The 19,228-nt window shown below is 36.3% G+C and overlaps 1 protein-coding gene across 2 annotated transcripts in view; it reads right to left on the bottom strand.

Annotated features, from left to right (window-relative positions):
* The window catches only part of LOC109047778 (gastrula zinc finger protein XlCGF57.1-like), a 33,774-nt gene extending 14,928 nt beyond the window's left edge, over positions 1-18,846 (bottom strand). Inside the window, exons 1-3 of one of the 2 annotated variants that reach the window (XR_006159962.1) lie at positions 18,629-18,649; positions 17,742-17,859; positions 3,869-4,611 (exon numbers count right to left, since the gene is read on the bottom strand). Coding sequence is in view for 1 of the 2 variants with exons in the window: in XM_042756152.1 (XP_042612086.1) it covers positions 17,742-17,796 (55 nt within the window). In the remaining variant the exon portion in view is untranslated. Of the gene's footprint in view, positions 1-3,868; positions 4,612-17,741; positions 17,860-18,628 lie in introns of those variants that run through there. The other variant, XM_042756152.1, reaches the window with a different exon arrangement.
* Positions 18,847-19,228: the final 382 nt, after the last annotated feature.

The following is a 19,228-nucleotide window of genomic DNA, read 5'->3' as shown; positions in this document are numbered from 1 at the left end:
TTAGTCTCACAAATTGTCAAGTTTGACACACTACCTGTTGCCAGGAGCAACTGTTTTATAACAAATTTTAAAAAGTACATTCATGTATAAGATTATGTGGTTGTTTTTAAAAAGGGCAAAAGCAAAGAAGGGTAAGTGAGGGTTTAAAAGAAAAGAAAGTGTTTAAAATAGTGAGAATAGGAGTAAAAAATAACATGGTGTTATGGGTAAGGTTGGACATTGTTTAAATTTATATGATTCCAATTCTTGTCAATTCCTAATTTTGATTCCAATAAGGTAAATAATAATAATAAGTAAATAAATGATAAATAAAAACTTTTATAAAGAATATCTCTTTGGATTTGAGACTTTAGTCTTTGCAACTTTACAGATCTTCTTCATGCACCAAGAGCAGCTTGTAACAGTCCAAAGAGAAAGGAAAAATTGAAATTGCATGATATGACCCCTTTAACTAATGGAATATTATTGTAAAGTGTTACAAATTCACTTGTTGAACACTAACAGAAAGGCAGTCATAACTTACAGTTTTACAAACACTCGGATTATATTTTTCACATCACATTCTACACAATAAATTAAAGAAAAAGAGGAAAAGTAGGGGAGATGGTTTTACTTTATTATAATTTTATCTGACCTGCTCTTTAAAAAAATCCGGTTAAGCTTCAAATAAGAGTGGGGTAAAATAGCCCCCACTGTTTTCCCCAAAATAACCACTAGATAAAGTCAAGATTTTTGTTTGTAGAAGTTTTATTTTTAAAGCTTGCGCTGGTGATGTAGGCTACCTTAAATAAAACTTTACAGTTAATTTCACAAGTAAGTGATCTAATTTTCAGCAGTGAGAAAAAAGATGTTTTAAAGCTTTTTTCAGAATATCACAACAAAACAAAATCTATCATATTAAACAAAATTAACAGGAAAGATTGCACAATAAGTCAAACTGCTATGTCTTTATTCCAAATGTTTTTCATTTTCTGCTGAATCGTGCTGATATGAACACAGAAAATAAACATTTACATGTAGAAAAATATGCTTTACTTTGCTTTATGAAGGAGAGTGAATGAACTAAGAGTGATACATACTTTACATAATTTCTCTAGGAACAAAACAATCAAAACAACAAACCATGCTACATTTATTTTAATTACTTAAAAGATAATACTAATTAACAAATGGTGATTAAATATGGTCTAAAAGGATATAAGGTGGCGGCGAAGGGAAGTTGATGGAACACTGGAATCCACTCTGCTTCAATCTTTTAAGAAAATTATATATAACTTGAACAAAATGCAAAAATCATAATAAAGCATCATGATTTGAGTTATATCATGAAGTAAACTCATACAGGAATAAAACTTCTTGGATATTGTTGATTTTGGAGAAACTCCAACCTAGAGTTCATCTGAATCTCACTGCAACAGCTTCAGGGGGCTGTTTCATAAAACAAGTTTACCAAATAAGCCAGGCTTATTTCACTTAGTCTGACTTATTGTAACTTAATTTGGTTTGAGAAAGCAAATTTAACATAGCTTGGCAACTTACGCTGGGAAACTAACCTGGTCTGGAGCAGGCTAACTGTCAGGCTAAGCTGAGCTCCTCTAACACTGACCGAAAAAACTCATGATATTACCACTGACTGTCTCGCATACAATAAACTGACTGTTAGAAAAAGTACACTCCCTTCGAGATGTTTCCTCTTATTGTTTGAGTGTGTGTGTTATCTTATCTTATTTTTTTCTTTTCCTCCCTTTCTTTCCCCTTGCTTTTCTCCCTCCTCCCATCTGTGTTCTCTCTCTCTCTCTATTCCTATATCTCTTTACCTCAATGTATACACGCATGCGCAGATGATACATAGAGTTCAATCGGTGAAGAATGGTGGGGGCCCTCTGTAGGCCCAGGTTACTGGGTTTACTTTGTCCTTTACTGAAAGTTGAAGAGTCCCACTGCCAGTATTATTCCTTATATGTCCAGTATTTCCTGATCATATGTTTGCCTCATCTAACTTTTTTGGCTCATACTCAACACATATGTAATCTGTATCTTATTGGTTGAAAGGCCTGTACCACCCTTATTGTATCCTTATATATACCCAGTGTACGACAATAAAGATTTGAAGTGAAGTTATACTCTAGATTTTGTGTCTGTTGTGCCTTTTCTTCCCACGGCCGTGAACACTTCTTGAGGACCAAGAAAACTTTGGTGGCGACGATACAGAACGGGATCATTTTAATACTTAATATTTAACACTGACTCCAAAAATAAAAGTATACAGAAAATACAACTGAAATAGATCAAATAAATAAAAATATAGGCTACAACTGACTTTATTTAACATATTGTGCCCAAAATTTAATTACCTTTTTTTTTATATAAGATATATTAAAACATTTTAACATAGTTGCTACTTGCACATTCAGTTGATCAGCAGTTTCTAGCCATGCAGCCTTTCTCTCGGGTTTTATGACAGCTGTACCTTTTATGGTTATTAGTAGAACAGTAAAACATTACAATCTAAATTTGCTCTTTAAAGCATTAAAAACACTAAATTAAAAGTTAAAATCAATGAATTAAAAATGAAAATGAATAATAGAAATCAGACTACATTTTAACTGATAAGAGGAATATACATTAACACATTTGAGTATAATTAGGGCTGTATTAGCCAGCTTATATTTAATTTACAGTTACTGCTATGATAAAAATACACTTATGTAGGACTAACATTCTACATTTGTCACATTAAACGTCCAACAACAAATATTTTAACAAAATGTATATTTTACTCAAAATGATTGCACTATTATTCTATTGCATTCTGTTTACCGCACATGCGCGCAGCAGCGCTAGGTCACTCGCGTATGCCTCGCCCACTCCTAATAGCAAAATGTATATATTTGCATGACTTTCTAATATTTATAAATGAAAAATATAACTGTGACATGTCCATTATGCACTGTGGAAAACACAACGTGTCAAATGCATTAAACAGCACAAATATATTCGCTGTTTGCAATGGTGGATCGATTGATCCATGATTGACATTGAGGGCTGCTTAAGAATAAGCGTGTACATCTAGTTATCTTGACTCACTGAACGTGGATCAAATTAGTGAGATTGCGTGAACCTAAATGGTCATTTATGAAACCGCTTTAGTCCCGATTGATTTGATAGGTTGTTTCAAGTCAGGATTTGGACTTTAATCCCCGCTTTTTTTCTAGCGTCTTATGAAACAGCCCCCAGATGATGTTTTGTTGTTCTGTCGCTGCTTGTTGCTGGTTAGAGCAGATTTTTATAGAAGAGATCGATTTTATTGCTTGTTTTATTGGGTCATGTTTGGTGAGGACACAGCGTCGCAATTAAATGTGCTGGATCCAAAGAAGAATTCAGATATGAGTTCATGATTTCACACATTTGTTTTTTGTATGACTGAGTAAAGATGATGACAGAGTGAAACTCTTCCCACACTGACTACAGTGATACGGTTTCTCTCCAGTGTGGATCCTCTCGTGTTTTTTCAGATATTCGACCATTTGAATCTCTTGTCACAGTGTGAACACTTGAAAGGTTTTTCTCCAGTGTGGATCCTCTCATGTTTTTTCAGATAATCTGACCATCTGAATCTCTTGTCACAGTGAGAACACTTGAAAGGTTTTTCTCCAGTGTGAGTGCTCTGGTGCAGTTTCAGTTCAGCATCTCTAACAAAAGTCTTCCCACAATCAAAACACATATGCTCCTTCACACTGTTGTGTCTTTTCTGATGTAATTTTAAAGTACCCGACTGACTAAAACTCCTTCCACACAAAGTACATGTAAGGCTTCTCCTTTGTATGAACTTTCAGGTGCTCAGCATCTGACCTAAAAAAGTTTTTACCGCACTGATCACAGGTAAATGGTCTTTCTCCAGAATGACGACGCAGATGTACTTTAAAAGTGCATGACTTTCTGAAACTCTTTCCACACTGATCACATGCGAACGGCTTCACTCCAGTGTGGATGGTCATGTGTTCCCTAAGGGCTGCTTTTTGTCTGAAACTTGTCCCACATTGATCACATGTGTGTGGTCTCACTCCAGTGTGGATTGACATGTGTTCCTTAAGAGATCTTTTACTTGTGAAACTATTCCCACATTGATCACACGTGTACGGCTTCTCTCCACTATGAGCTCTCGTGTGACTTTTAAGACTGTGTCTGTATGCAAAACTCTTCCCGCACTGATCACACGAGTACAGCTTCTCTCCAGTGTGAACTCTCATGTGATCCTTAAGGGTTCCTTTCATTGTAAAACTCTTCCCGCACTGGTCACATGAGTACGGTTTCTCTCCAGTGTGGATTCTCATGTGATCCTTAAGGTAAGCTTTTATCGGAAAACTCTTTCCGCATTGATCACAAGTGTGCAGATTTTCTCCAGTGTGGGTTCTCATGTGTATTGCCAGGGTTCCTTTTACTGTGTAACTCTTCCCACATGAGAGCAGGTGAAAGGCTTTTTAGCTCTTCTTTTCAATAAACTACTTTTAGTCTGTGAGCAACTCAAAGATTTCACACAATTTTTGACATGATGTTGTTTCTCCCCTGCCTCACTCAGTTCTTCACTCTCCTCACTCTCTTCCATTAGGTCTAAAATGAAAGTAAGAAAGGGTTAGTGGTGAATTAGCTCAAAGGGCAAATATTAATAATTAATCATAACTTGTGGGAATTTACATCTATTGTACACACAGTTTTATGTATTAAATCACAAACACAGAACTAGTCTACACAAACACATACTGTGTAAACGATGCATCAGTTTCTTATTCACCTTGTTAATCAAGGGGTCCACAGCTTGAACTAACCTAGTTTGCAAACTGTACGATACTTGCACTGCCTTTGTAGTTGAAGCAGTCTCATGGAGTCTCTGAAAACGGTCTTGATAGTACCATACAATGGACTGAAACTGCAATTACTTGAAGTTGCTGTGTTATTGGCCCTGAACCAAATAGCACCCTATTCACATGTGGTCTTCCTACAAGTCCACACTTTTTCACTTTCATGAAATAACACTGTGTTGACTGTCGAAAAGAAGTCTGCTGTGAAGCTCACACCAGTGCGAACTCAGGAAAAGTGTGCATTGAGGGCACATATCAACTGCAAAGGGGGCGCTCGTGAGCACCTTTCTGAAATCTAAAATGACAAATGGGACACCCTACAGTCTTGTGGACTTGATGAACACACATGCGGCAATCATTGTAAGTCCACAAGACCATAAGTGCATATCAAGTGTGCCATTTTGGACAGGGCCATTCTTTATTTATTTATTGACTTATTTCATTGACTGGTTTGTTTGTTACCGTTAATTATTAGTAAAGCATAAAAATAAAAGAAATGTGAAGGGGAAGACATAAAAGTAAACTGTGATGTAATATTAGAAAGACTACAACTGCTATAAAGTGATTAGTTTGATGCATGTTTATAAGAGATTGGCCAATACTTGCCTTTACCATTTTTTTCCCTCAAATATTTAAGCATTTTTCTTAATTTGACATCCATCCATTTCCAAATTGCTTGTCCTATGTAGGGTCATAATGAGAGTTCACAGATTACAGTGTTCACAGGTAGGGTTTACAACTACTAAAAAAAAAACATACACTTAAAATTATAAACGCAACACTTTTGTTTTTGCCCCCATTTTTCATGGGCTGAACTCAAAGATCTAAGACTTTTTCAATGTGCACAAAAGGCCTATTTCTCTCAAATATTGTTCACAAATCTGTCTAAATCTGTGTTAGTGAGCACTTCTCCTTTGCCATCCACCTCACAGGTGTGGCATATCAAGATGCCGATTAGACAGCATGATTATTGCACAGGTGTGCATTGGGTTTTCCACAATAAAAGGCCACTCTAAAATGTGAAGTTTTATCACAAAGCACAATGCCACAGATGTCGCAAGTTTTGTGGGAGTGTGAAATTTGTATGCTGACTGCAGGAATGTTCACCAGAGCTGTTACCCGTGAATTGAATGTTCATTTCTCTACCATAAGCCGTCTCCGAAGGTGTACATCCAACCGGCCTCACAACCGCAGACCACGTGTAACCACACCAGACCAGGACCTCCACATCCAGTATATTCACCTCCAAGATCGTCTGAGACCAGCGACATGGACATCTGATGTGTGGCATATCAAGATGCCGATTAGACTTTATGATTATTGTGCAGGTGTGCGTCTTAGGGATGCTTATCTGCATGGTAATCGTCCTCATCGGGGTCTCGACCTGACTGCAGTTAATCGTCGTAACCGACTTGAGTGGGCAATTGCTCACATTCGATGGTGTCTGGCACTTTGTAGAGGTGTTCTCTTCACGGATGAATCCCGGTTTTCACTGTACAGGGTAGATGGCAGACAGCGTGTATGGCGTTGTGTGGGTGAGCGGTTTGCTGATGTCAACATTGTGGATCGAGTGGCCCATGGTGGCGGTGGGGTTATGGTATGGGCAGGCGTATGTTATGGACAACGAACACAGGTGCATTTTATAGATGGCATTTTGAATGCACAGAGATCCCGTGACGAGATCCTGAGGCCAATTGTTGTGCCATTCATCCATGACCATCACCTCATGTTGCAGCATGATAATGCACGGCCCCATGTTGCAAGGATCTGTACACAATTACTGGAAGCTGAAAACATGCCAGTTCTTGCATGGCCAGCATACTCACCAGATATGTCACCCATTGAGGGACATATCTGGTGGGATGCTCTGGATCGGCGTATACGACAGCGTGTTCCAGTTCCTGCTAATATCCAGCAACTTCGCACAGCCATTAAAGAGGAGTGGACCAACATTCCACAGGCCACAATCAACAACCTGATCAACTTTATGTGAAGGAGATGTGTTGCATTGCGTGAGGCAAATGGTGATCACACCAGATACTGATTGGTTTTCAGACCCCCCTGGACCCCCCAGTATAGTAAAACTGCAAATTTTAGAGTGGCCTTTTATTGTGGCCAGCCTAAGGCACACCTGTGCAATAATCATGCTGTCTAATCAGCATCTTGATATGCCACACCTGTGAGGGGGATGGATTATCTCGGCAAAGGAGATGTGACACCTGTGCAATTCTCGGCACATCTGATTATTAACAGAAACTGCTCTTTGTTAACCTTCTGAAGTCGATAAACGCGTATACGCGTTTTGGGGTATTTTCTCCTGATAACCCCGAAAAGAACTTAAATTACACTTTCAGTTTTGATCGTACAGATAAGTGCAATACATCAATCGAATCTGTAAAGGGTCTACTTTTTTTTGTATACAGACATAATAACAACAAAACTTTGTGCACTTATAAAATAAAGATAACAAACAAGGAGTGCTGTCTGCAGCCTTTGTCTGCGCTGATCTTCAGATACAAATGCGTCATTAAAATGAACTGTAACTCTGTGAATACTCAACGAAGAGACATCATGAAGATATCTATATAAAGCCTTGACATGTCTTCTTTTAAACTAAACAAGTGCTGCTGAAAACAAATATTCTGTGATATAGTAATCCATATGAAAACAACGCGATGTCCGTTTTTCACGTCTCCCTTCATTATCTTCTAATGCGACCACGCCCCCCCGCGCCGAGCGCGCTTTTGAGATTCAAATGTTTCACTGAAGCGCGCGGCTTTTGAATACGCCCACACAACAGAAGACAACGCAGCGAGACTGTTCTTCAAGTATTTTATTATTTTACTGTTTGCTTCGCGATGAGAGGAATAAGACATAATTCACCCCAAAAAGATGTGATGTGGTTGAGGATTTGAGATTTGGATTTCCTCAGAAAAAAGAATGAAGCACTTTATTCAGCAGAGTTCATAAACATGAGTAAGTCTCTTTTATTTATTTATATACTTGTACTAGTTTTCACATAACGTGTAAACATTTTACTAGTTAGACTTTTTCCAAAGACTTTTTCCAAACTATAATTCCTGACTAAATGTATAATCAAGTGAAATATTATGAAGTTTCAATAACAATATACACTACTATACCATTCAAAAGCTTGTTGTAAATAATATAAATGTAACAATAAATGTAACTGTAACAAATGTAACAATCATTGCTGTTCTTTCAATTTATCCCCCCTAAAAAAACTAAAAAAAAATATTCTCAGCTCTTTTCAACATTAATAATAATAATAATAATAATGATAATAATAATAATAATGATGATAATAATAACAATAAATGTTTTTTTGTAGAAAATAAGATTGTTAAAAGGATTTCTGAAGGATTGTGTGACTGGAGTAATGATGCAAAAAATTCAGTTTGAAAGTCAGCTTTGATTTTTTCCTAATAAACTGTTTAACTGCACTCACAAGTGAGTATTAAATTATGTTGTGGGATAATTAAATATATTCTAAATAAACTACAAACATAAAATTATATAGATTTATTTTGTCCTCACATTCTTTCTTGTAACTAATCCCTCTCAATAACATAGCTGACTGAATGGCTCATTATGCAGCTCATTATGCAGGCCTTTGTCTTCTCAGGTGTGAATTCATGATAGTGGCGCCTACTCGCATATGACTTTTACCAACAAAAAGTGTCTTAGAAAATTTAAATCAATATATTGTTTTCTGTAAGTGAGTAAACAAGATGATTTTCACATCATTTAGAAAAAAAAAAATTCTAGGCTACAAGCTCCAGTTCTCAAAATTCCTGGGAACCAATTTTCTGTATGTGTTTTATTGCCTTATTCAAGTGATTTAACATTTTTAGTTTTTTCACTAACCACGCATAACATTTTTTTTCTCAAAAACAAAATCATGTACATACATGGTGCTCACATATTATTATAGCCTAGTTTGTGCTGATTACAGTGAGATTAGACTTTAGCCATTTAGATATTTATAAGAAACTGAAAAAAGCACAAATGTCAGGGCATGACAAAACTTCTCCAGGCCCCAAAAATACCCTTAGACTCCAGAGGGTTAATAATTGGAATCTTTTCTGGGAGCGTCCTAGGCTTTTTCGCACTGATGGCCTGCACCCCAGCAGAGTTGGAGCGGAGCTGCTCTCGGACAACATCTCCAGGACTCTACACTCCATTTGACTAGTAAGCCAATTCTCAAATAACTGCTATGATGGCTTTTGTTCTACCCGCTTAAATGTTAGAAGTACTTGCGCTGTCCAGTCTATTAAGACTGTGTCTGTTCCCCGAATAATAAGGTCAAAATATAAATTTAATGTAGGGTCTAGAAAAAATCTTATCGTGATTAAACCAGAGAAACGTAAAATAAATGAACAAAAACAATTTTTAAAGTTTGGGCTCATAAACATAAGATCACTCACACCCAAAGCAGTTATTGTAAATGAAATGATCACAGATAATAGTTTTGATGTACTCTGCTTTACTGAAACCTGGCTAAAACCAAATGATTATATTGGTCTAAATGAGTCTACTCCATCAAACTACTGTTATAAACATGAGCCCCGTCAGACAGACTGGTCGAGGTGGAGGTGTTGCAACAATATATAGTGATATTCTCAGTGTTACCCAGAAAACAGGATACAGGTTTAATTCATTTGAAATACTTTTGCTTAATGTTACACTGTGAGATATGAAAAAGAAATCTATTGTATCTCTTTCTCTGGCTACTGTGTATAGACCACCAGGGCCATATACAGAATTCCTAAAAGAATTCGGAGATTTCCTCTCAGACCTGTTGGTTACTGCTGATAAAGCGCTAATTTTCGGAGATTGTAAACATTCATATTGATAATACAAATGATGCATTAGGACTTGCGTTTACTAACTTATTAAACTGTTTTGGAGTAAAGCGAAATGTCACCGGGCCCACTCATTGTTTTAATCATACGCTAGACTTAATTATATCGCATGGAATCGATCTTACTGACATAGATATCGTACCTCAAAGTGATTATGTTACTGACCATCTCCTTGTATCATGCATTTTGCGTATTGATGATAATAACTATATGGCTTCGCGTTATCATCCGGGCAGAACTATTGTTCCAGCCACCAAAGACAGATTCGCAAATAACCTGCCTGATTTATCTCAACTGCTCTGTGTACCCATAAATACACATGAACTAGACAAAATGACTGGCAACATGGGCACTATCTTCTCTAATACATTAGAAGCTGTTGCCCCCATCAAATTGAAAAAGGTTAGAGAAAAACGTACTGTGCCATGGTACAACCGTAATACCCACACTCTCAAGAAAGAAACTGTATGTTGTTGTGGGTGTAAAAGATGACAGTATTTGGTTGATGATGTAAGTTTATTTCCAGTGGAATGGATGTGATTTGAGAGGTTTTAGTTTTATCTTTTAAAAGACCGCATGGATTCCGATTTTCTCAGATCGGATTCAGGCCTCATTCATATGTGGTAATAAATCGGATATGAATCGGATACGTGCATTTGCGTGTGCCATGTAAGCAGACAAATCGGATATTCCCCAGTAAATGCGAGTCGTACGTCATTAAAAAAGTGACGTCAACTCAGGTGGACACCACCAACTGAGATCACATGACTTATTATAGGCGCGATGGAGGACGAAGGATACACAGAGTGGAGCAATGCCAAGGTTTCATGTCTTTTAAGTCTTTGGGGCGAAGAGACAGTGCAGGCAAAAATGCAGGGTTGTTACAGAAATAAATCCGTGTTTGAAGACATTTCACGAGATATGGGGAGGCACGGGTTTAAGCGCTTTTTTTCTCCGCCGCGCCGTACGAGACCAATGTTTTGCTGATTTTTTTGTTGACTTTTCAAAATATTGTGGAAAGCAAAACACTGTATAATATTATTTGCATCTGCATCCATTGTATTTCGTGCTGTTTTACTTCATTTTCCTGGTCAGAACGTCTAAGTTTGGTAGTTTCAGCAGTGGTATAGTGTAAATGCAAAAATCGGATACGGGTCACTTTTAAAAGATGATGTAAGCGGGTCGTCAAAAAAATCGGATATAGTCAGAAAATCGGATTTGGGCATCAAGACCTGCAGTGTAAATGCAGCCATAGTCTTGAGCGCAAATGGAAAAAAACGAACTTGGAAGTTTTTAGAATTGCGTGGAAAAACAGTATGTCCAGCTATAGACAGGCTCTAAAAACTGCCAGGGCCGAGCATATCCACAAACTCATAGAAAACAACCAAAACAATCCACGGGTTTTCATTTAGCACAGTGGCTAGATTAACAAATAACCAGACGCCACCCGATCTAAATATTCCCTCACAGTTAAATAGTAATGACTTTTTGAATTTCTTCACTGATAAAATAGATAACATCAGAAATACAATAACAAATGTAGATTCTACAGCGTCTAATACTTTAGTTTTATCCATCGCACCCAGAGATAAATTGCAGTGCTTTACAACTATAGGACAGGAAGAGCTAAATAAACTTATCACTGCATCTAAACCAACAACATGTTTATTAGATCCTGTACCCACTAAATTACTGAAAGAGTTGTTACCTGTAGCAGAAAAACCGCTTCTCAATATTATTAACTCGTCGTTATCTTTAGGTCACGTCCCAAAACCATTCAAGCTGGCGGTTATTAAGCCTCTTATTAAGAAACCACAACTAGATCCTAGTGAACTGGCAAATTACAGACCCATTTCAAATCTTCCATTTATGTCTAAAATTTTAGAAAAAGTTGTGTCTGCTCAATTGTGCTCCTACCTGCAAAAAAAATGATCTCTATGAAGAATTTCAGTCGGGTTTCAGGCCCCATCATAGCACAGAAACTGCACTTGTTAAAATTACAAATGACTTGCTTCTTGCTTCAGATAAAGGCTGCATCTCATTGCTAGTTTTTACTTGACCTTAGTGCTGCGTTCGACACCATAGATCACGACATACTCATAGATAGATTACAAAACTATACAGGTATCCAAGGGCAGGCTTTAAGATGGTTTAGATCCTACCTGTCCGATCGCTGCCACTTTGTTTATTTAAATGGGGAGTCATCTCATTTATCACCAGTAAAATATGGAGTGCCACAAGGATCTGTCCTAGGTCCTCTGCTATTTTCAATATACATGTTGCCCCTTGGTAATATCATTAGAAAATACGGGATTAGTTTCCACTGTTATGCTGATGATACTCAACTATATATCTCAACAAGACCAGGTGAAACTTCAAAATTATCTAAGCTAACAGGGTGTGTTAAAAATGTAAAAGATTGGTTGAGAAATCCCTTTTTATTTTTTAATTCAGATAAGACAGAGATATTACTTATTGGACCAGAAAACATTACACAGAATCTCGTAGATTACAATTTGCAATTAGACGGATGTACTGTTACTTCCTCTACTGTCAAAATCCTGGGTGTTATATTAGACAGTAACTTGTCTTTTGAAAATCATATTTCCCATGTTACAAAAACAGCATTTCTTCCATCTTAGAAACATTGCCAAGCTACGAAACATGTTAACTGTTCCTGATGCAGAAAAGCTAGTTCATGCATTCATGACCTCTAGACTGGATTATTGTAATGCACTGCTAGGTGGTTGTCCTGCATCCTCAATAAACAAGCTACAGGTAGTCCAAAATGCAGCGGCTAGAGTCCTTACCAGGTTAAGAAAATATGATCATATTACCCCAATACTACAGTCTCTGCACTGGCTACCTATTAAGTCCCGTATCAGTTACAAAATATTATTACTTACTTATAAGGCCCTTAAATTGTTTATCTCCTGCGTACCTAACTAGCCTTATACCACGCTACAACCCATCACGCTCCCTAAGGTCACAAAACGCTGGACTTTTGATAGTACCTAGGATAGCAAAGTCCACTAAAGGAGGTAGAGCTTTTTCGCATTTGGCTCCCAAACTCTGGAATAGCCTTCCTGATAATGTTCGGGGTTCAGACCCACTCTCTCTGTTTAAATCTAAATTAAAAAAACTCCTCTTTGGCCAAGCATTTAAATAATGCATCTCATAATTTTGGACTGCAGTTATATCTGATCAAATGTGCATTATTATTCTTTAGCTTGGGTTAAATGAATTAATTTTACTTGGCTGGAACAGCAGCTACGCTAATTATGTCTGTATTTGTTTCTCTGCTTTGCCACGGGATTTACATCCCGTGGTAATTAGGATTTACACAAGCTCCAGTCTGGATCCAGAACACCTGAGAAGAGATGATGCCAGCCCCTCAGAGGACCTCAGATGATGCTAACCCAGAGACAACATACAGAACTACCAGACTTTGCTTTAAGTTTGATTGCATAATTGCTGTTAATAGTGTTAATCGTCTGTTTGTTTACGTGAACATTTCTGAACATCTGAACATTTCTGCCATATGCACATGAACTGACAGTCACCACTGATAAGCTACTACTAAATATTATAGAAACTTAATTTTCTGTAAAGTTGCTTTGCAATGATTTGTATCGTAAAAAGCGCTATACAAATAAACTTGAATTGAATTGAATTGAATGTTGTTATTATTTGTGTTTTAGAAAGATTTGTGAAAATTATTTTGGATTAATAGGCCTTTTTTTGTACACAGAAAATCTTTGAGTTCAACTCATAAAAAATGGGGGCAAAAACAAAAGTGTTGCGTTTATAATTTTGTTCAGTGTAGATACCATTACTGTGCGTTCACAACGGCGGTGGGGAGAGCGTCATAATTCACTCTGGCTGCCCTGCCAACAACGCTGTATTGCCGTGGCCAAAAGTTTTTTTTCAGTGACAAATTTTGTGTTTTGCAAAGTCTGCTGCTTAAGCTGTTGTGGTGTTCATTCACATTGTTTCTAGATTATTGTGTAGACTGATCAGATGCATTTTAAATAATTGCTAAAGGCTTCAATGATAAAAAAAATAACTTTTCACAAACATAAAAAAATAAAAATCACTTTTTTGATCCTGACATAAAATAACCAGCTAAAATTAATTTACTAATAATATCAACAGCACATGTGAAAGTGTGAATGAGTACAAGTCAGGAAAAATCACTGTCATACTAAATAGATTGTAAGAGCAGACTGATGGAGGGAAGAAGTGCTTCCAATCATTGTGTTTTTGTTAGTAATGGTTACCTCCAAAAAAAGACGTGCAGCCATCATCGCTTTGCATCCAAATGGCCTCATGCAAGGAAATTGCTACAAAGAATATTGTACCAGAAAGAACCATTTACCAGATCATCAAGAACTTCAAGGAGAGAGGTTCGACTGCAGTGAAGAAGTCTTCAGGTTGTCCCAGAGTGTCCAGCAAGTGCCAGGACCATCTCCTCCTGAGAAGTCAGCTACAGAATCGTGTAACCACCAGTGCAGAGCTTGCTCAGGAATGGCAGCAGGTTGGTGTGAGAGCATCTGCACGCACAGTGAGGCAAAGACTTTTGGACAACGGCCTGGTGTCAAGAAGGGCAGCAAAGAAGACACTACTCTCCAAGAAAAATGCCAAGGACATACTGAATATCTGCAGGAAGTACAAGGATTGGACAGCAGAAGACTGATGCAAAGTTCTTTTTTTTTTGATGAAGCTCCCTTGCAACTATTTGGGACATTATCCAGCATAATGGAGCACCATGTCACAAAGCAAGAGTGATAAAGAAGTGGCTCGAAGATCATTACATTGAAATTTTGGATCCGTGGCCAGACAATCCCCGGATCTCAATCCCATAGAGAACCTGTGGTCAGTCCTCAGAAGGTGAGTGGACAAACAGAAGCCCACAAATTGTGATCAACTCCGAGAACTAATAAGGCAAGAATGGCTCGCCATCAGTCAGGATTTGGCCCAGAAGCTAATATCCAGTATGCCAGAGCGAATTGCAGAGGTTGTGAAGAACAAGGGAAAACACTGTAAATATCGACTCAGGATTTTGCCCAGAAGCTAATATCCAGTATGCCAGAGCGAATTGCAGAGGTTGTGAAGGCAAAACAAAATTTAGCTTTTGGCCATATCATGTGCTTATGGTAAAACACAGAAACTTGAAAATATAATCTACAAATACAGAAGCAGCAAACTTTGCAAAACAAAATTTGTCACTGCCAAAACTTTTGGCCATGACTATAAAAAGATTTGTGGATGTGCTTATGGTCAAATGCTTATTCTTGTATTTAAAGGGGCCACAAAGCAAATAAGCATGTTGATCTTGTGCAGACGGACCACCAGTAGGGTATAAACCTCATGAAATATTTTAAATGTGAAAGTAAGAAATTGATCAATGGAAAAAATTCAACAATTATAGTTACATGTCTGCTAACGAAATAAACCAATTAAAACCGATTTGTGTGGTGTAGCTTTGTGTTCATGGTTAAGCTCTAGTCTACCGCAACTTTCAGAATTTCATTACTGCAATATTAACTTCTCGCTAGAAATTACAAAAAAAAGGGAGCGAAGGATACATCTATGCTGCCTTCAAAAATCGGCCAGATGAAGGCATGTCAGGAGAAAGGAACTGAAGCTAACATTGAATTCGGACGTGCCTTGATGCCTTCGTACCTTGGAATGCGTGACTCCGAAGGCAGCATTTTTCAGTTTTCGGATGCAGCCAGAGAGACACGTTTCAGACAGCGCGCGAACACCGAATTAATTTGTCTTTTGTATCTCCTCCTTATGTTTAAACAGACACATACACACAGAATTATGTAGATACCGTCTCGATGATCATTCTCGTTAACGCAGTCAGTTATGTTTTAAATTAATGTAAACAGCTGAGAAAGAAATCGGATGTGTATCATTTTTTTGGATCCGTGCAGTCGGTTTTAAAGGGACAGCAGCCTATAAATACGTGCTGCTGAATATGTCACTAATGTTAATCAAACAACAAAACAGCTATAACAAAGATTAATTTAAATTTAATTCATACAGTGAACACAATGCAGTGTTATTTCACACTTAATTATTACATTTCTGTACCCAAATACCACTGTTTATTTTATCTATGCTTGTAATTGTGTATTTATTTTTTTTATTCTTTCATTTTTTTACTGACTGTTCACTTGCCTTCAATCATGTCTGAAGTTTCTCAGACTATAGTTTTTGCTGAGGTCTATGAATAAGTACTTAAAGTGTATGGAAAGCAAAGTAGCAATGATATAAAATTTGTATAATTTTTTTTTTTTTTGTATGTTCACATTGATGTTAAAAAGACATTTTCTGATTTGTGACATTACTTTTTATGTAATGCTAAAACACTGCTGGCCACTTTCAGAAGTTATAGTGATTCTTTCTTTTCCAAGAAAGAATGTGAAACAAATTGGTTATATAATTTTCATTTTAAATATTTAAAAATATAATTGAAATAGATTTTACGCACTTTAAGCAATATTGTATTGCATATCGAATATCGCATTTTTAAACAAGGTATCACATATCGCATTTTTCTTCAATATCGCACAGCCCTACATTACATTATTAAATGTAGAATTTTTGTTCTATTTTGAAAGTGCTTGGGTTATATTTTTTTCCAACATTAGCTATTATTTTGTCTTGTGGACTAAATGTAAACATCTTTTAAGTAAAATATCTTACTCAGGTGTTTTAGCCCCTTAGATGTAATAATTGTGATGCATTTTGTATGATCTCGGAATGATTTTGTTAAAATTACTCACATTTTCAAAGATTCTGCAAGGGGTTCACAAACTTTCAAGGGGCAGTGTATATATTTATACAGCTTATTCTTAAGCAGACCTTAATGCCTGTTTTTATATTTATTCTTAATGTTTTTGAGGGGTCTTTACAATCTATCATTGATCAAATCAATCCAAAATTGCGAGATGTGTGCTGTTTAATGTATTTTTATGTTAGAAAGTCATGCTGCATGCGCATGGCATGCGCACTAAACAGAAGAGGAGCACAATAATTTTAAAATATATGTAAGTTTACATTTACAAAATATACAGAGTAAAATATACATTTTGCTAAAATATTTGTTGCTGGACATTAAATGTGTTTTTTTTTTGTATTTTTATGATAAGCAGAAACTGTAAAGGGACTATTTTAATAGGTAAATCAAATGTAAGCTAGTAGCCTACAGTCCTAATTACTGAGCTCAAATGAGTTAATGTGCGTTTCTTATAGCTGTTAAAATAGTCATTTTCTTTATTATTTATTTTCATTTTTAATTCAGTGATTTTAACTTTTAATTTAGTTATTTTAATGCTTTAAAGAGCAATAATGTTCTAATGTTCTTCTATCTGTTCTGCAAACTATGAACTAAGAACAGAAAGGCTGCATGGCTAGAAACGTAAAAATTTTTCGCACTGCATCGTAAAGGGGTGAATCGTATCGCATCGGTAGCTGCTTCATCTGTATCTTTAATGTATCGTATCATTGGCTATGCATCGAGATGCATATTGCATCTGCCTGAGTCATGAGATGCACATCCCTACTGCACACGTCACACTTTCAGGTGTATGCGCTCCAGAGTTAATCACAAACTCTGGTTCAAACTCTGAGTTGTCAGAGAATGTTTATATCGAGCTTTGTGAGCCCGCTGATCCTGATCTAAACCAGGTTGGCTTTATCGGGTTTTGTCAACTCAAAACTTACTCTGCAACTCTGAGTTTGTTCATCTTGCTTCGTGCTAGAGAGTTTACTAAATTAATATTTATCTATGAGTTTGTTTATGTTGGTTTGTTTCATAAAAATATTTTCTATCTGCATTAAAAGCAGGACAGTCCAATAAAATGTGTTTCTCACACTGCTCAAGTAAATCTCACACCAGATTAAAAAAGGCAGTGCATCTTGACATCAACAATCATGAGAGCAATTCAGCAACATTAATAAAAAATCAAGAATAAACACCAACCTCCTTGTTTTACAGTATCTTTGTGATTTATTCTTAAGGGTTCTGGATTATTCATGTTCTCATTGTTCTCTAATCTTCACTTGTAAAATGATGAAAATAATCCAGCATTGGAGAATTCCTGTGTTGAATAGAAGCAGATCTATTATCAATAAATCAATTATTGAGAAACACATTATATGTTATGTTTAATTACCAATCAATCAAAATGTAAACTAACTGAAATTGTTTCATCTTAATTTAGCTTTTCACTTAGCTACCTATATTCTTGTTAATTGGTTGTTGCTTATTAATTTGCTGTTTTATATGAAACGTTTTTGTTTTGTTTTTTTCCAAATAAAAATTTTTGTTAATTTTAGTGTTTTTTAGTTTGTATTAGTGTTTATTTAAGTGTTTGTATGTGTGGATCATGTAGTCTGCTCCTCCAATGAAATGAACATTATGAAAAGATATCTAATGAGGTGAATGAGGGGAGCTGTTGGCATTGGAATAAAGCAATTATCGTTTAATCAATAACCTGGTCATTTAAAATAATACGAGTCACACGTGACATATTCTGATAAATATAAAACTGCACTAGTACTACTATTTCTAACAATAGAAGACAAACATTTTTTTTAAAAAAAAATCATCCAGACCGTTAAGCTTCGTTTTAGTAAGTTATTTTACATTTACATAGAGACTTGACATGAATACCATTTAAGAATACCGTTCAAACATCAAAACAAACCAAAATACACAAAAAAATCATCGTCCAGTTCCTTAATCTGAGTCAACGCACAAATAGCACAGAATCCTATGAAAACAAGACAGAAATGACCGCTATAAATGTCGCTTATAAAAACTTTGTCATGATTGTGTAAATATGTAAAGAAATGCGAACAGCTCACCTCAGAAGACTTGCTGGAATGAGTGCAAGAACGCGCGTGTTGTGACGTCATCACCGCGAGACACAATGGCCCGAAGTCATAGTGGATGTTATCGAGTGCACTCATTCAAAATGCCCTTAAAGCATAGTCTTTTACTCATTCAATCTCATAATGCTCCGCAATAACGAATGTAAAGCAGACGAACAGCCGATGGTTAGAGAATACACAATGTACAGTGAGGGTCGCGCCGCATTGATTCCCGAGTCTGACCATACGATGGCATCCGAGTCCATACAAGCTTTTTTTTTTTTTTTTGTAACTTTACAGTAAGGTTTATTAGTAAATATTAGTTAACTACTTTATTTAACATGAACTAAGAAATACTTCTACAGCATTTATTAATCTTAGTTTATGTTAATGTTAACATTTACTAATGCATTAAAATGAAAGTTATCATTAACATGAATTAAACTGTGAATTAAAATGAACTAACAATTAATGACTGTATTTTCATTAACTAACATTACCAAGATTAAAAAATACTGTAATAAATGTAGGCCTACTTTTATTGTTGTTGTTTTTTTCATGTTAGTTAATATATTAACTAACATTAACTAATGG

This window comes from Cyprinus carpio, unplaced genomic scaffold (assembly GCF_018340385.1).
Source record: "Cyprinus carpio isolate SPL01 unplaced genomic scaffold, ASM1834038v1 S000006809, whole genome shotgun sequence".
NCBI lineage: Eukaryota > Metazoa > Chordata > Actinopteri > Cypriniformes > Cyprinidae > Cyprinus > Cyprinus carpio.
Note: the sequence above shows the minus strand (reverse complement) of the source record. Positions and strands in the feature narration are given on the sequence as shown.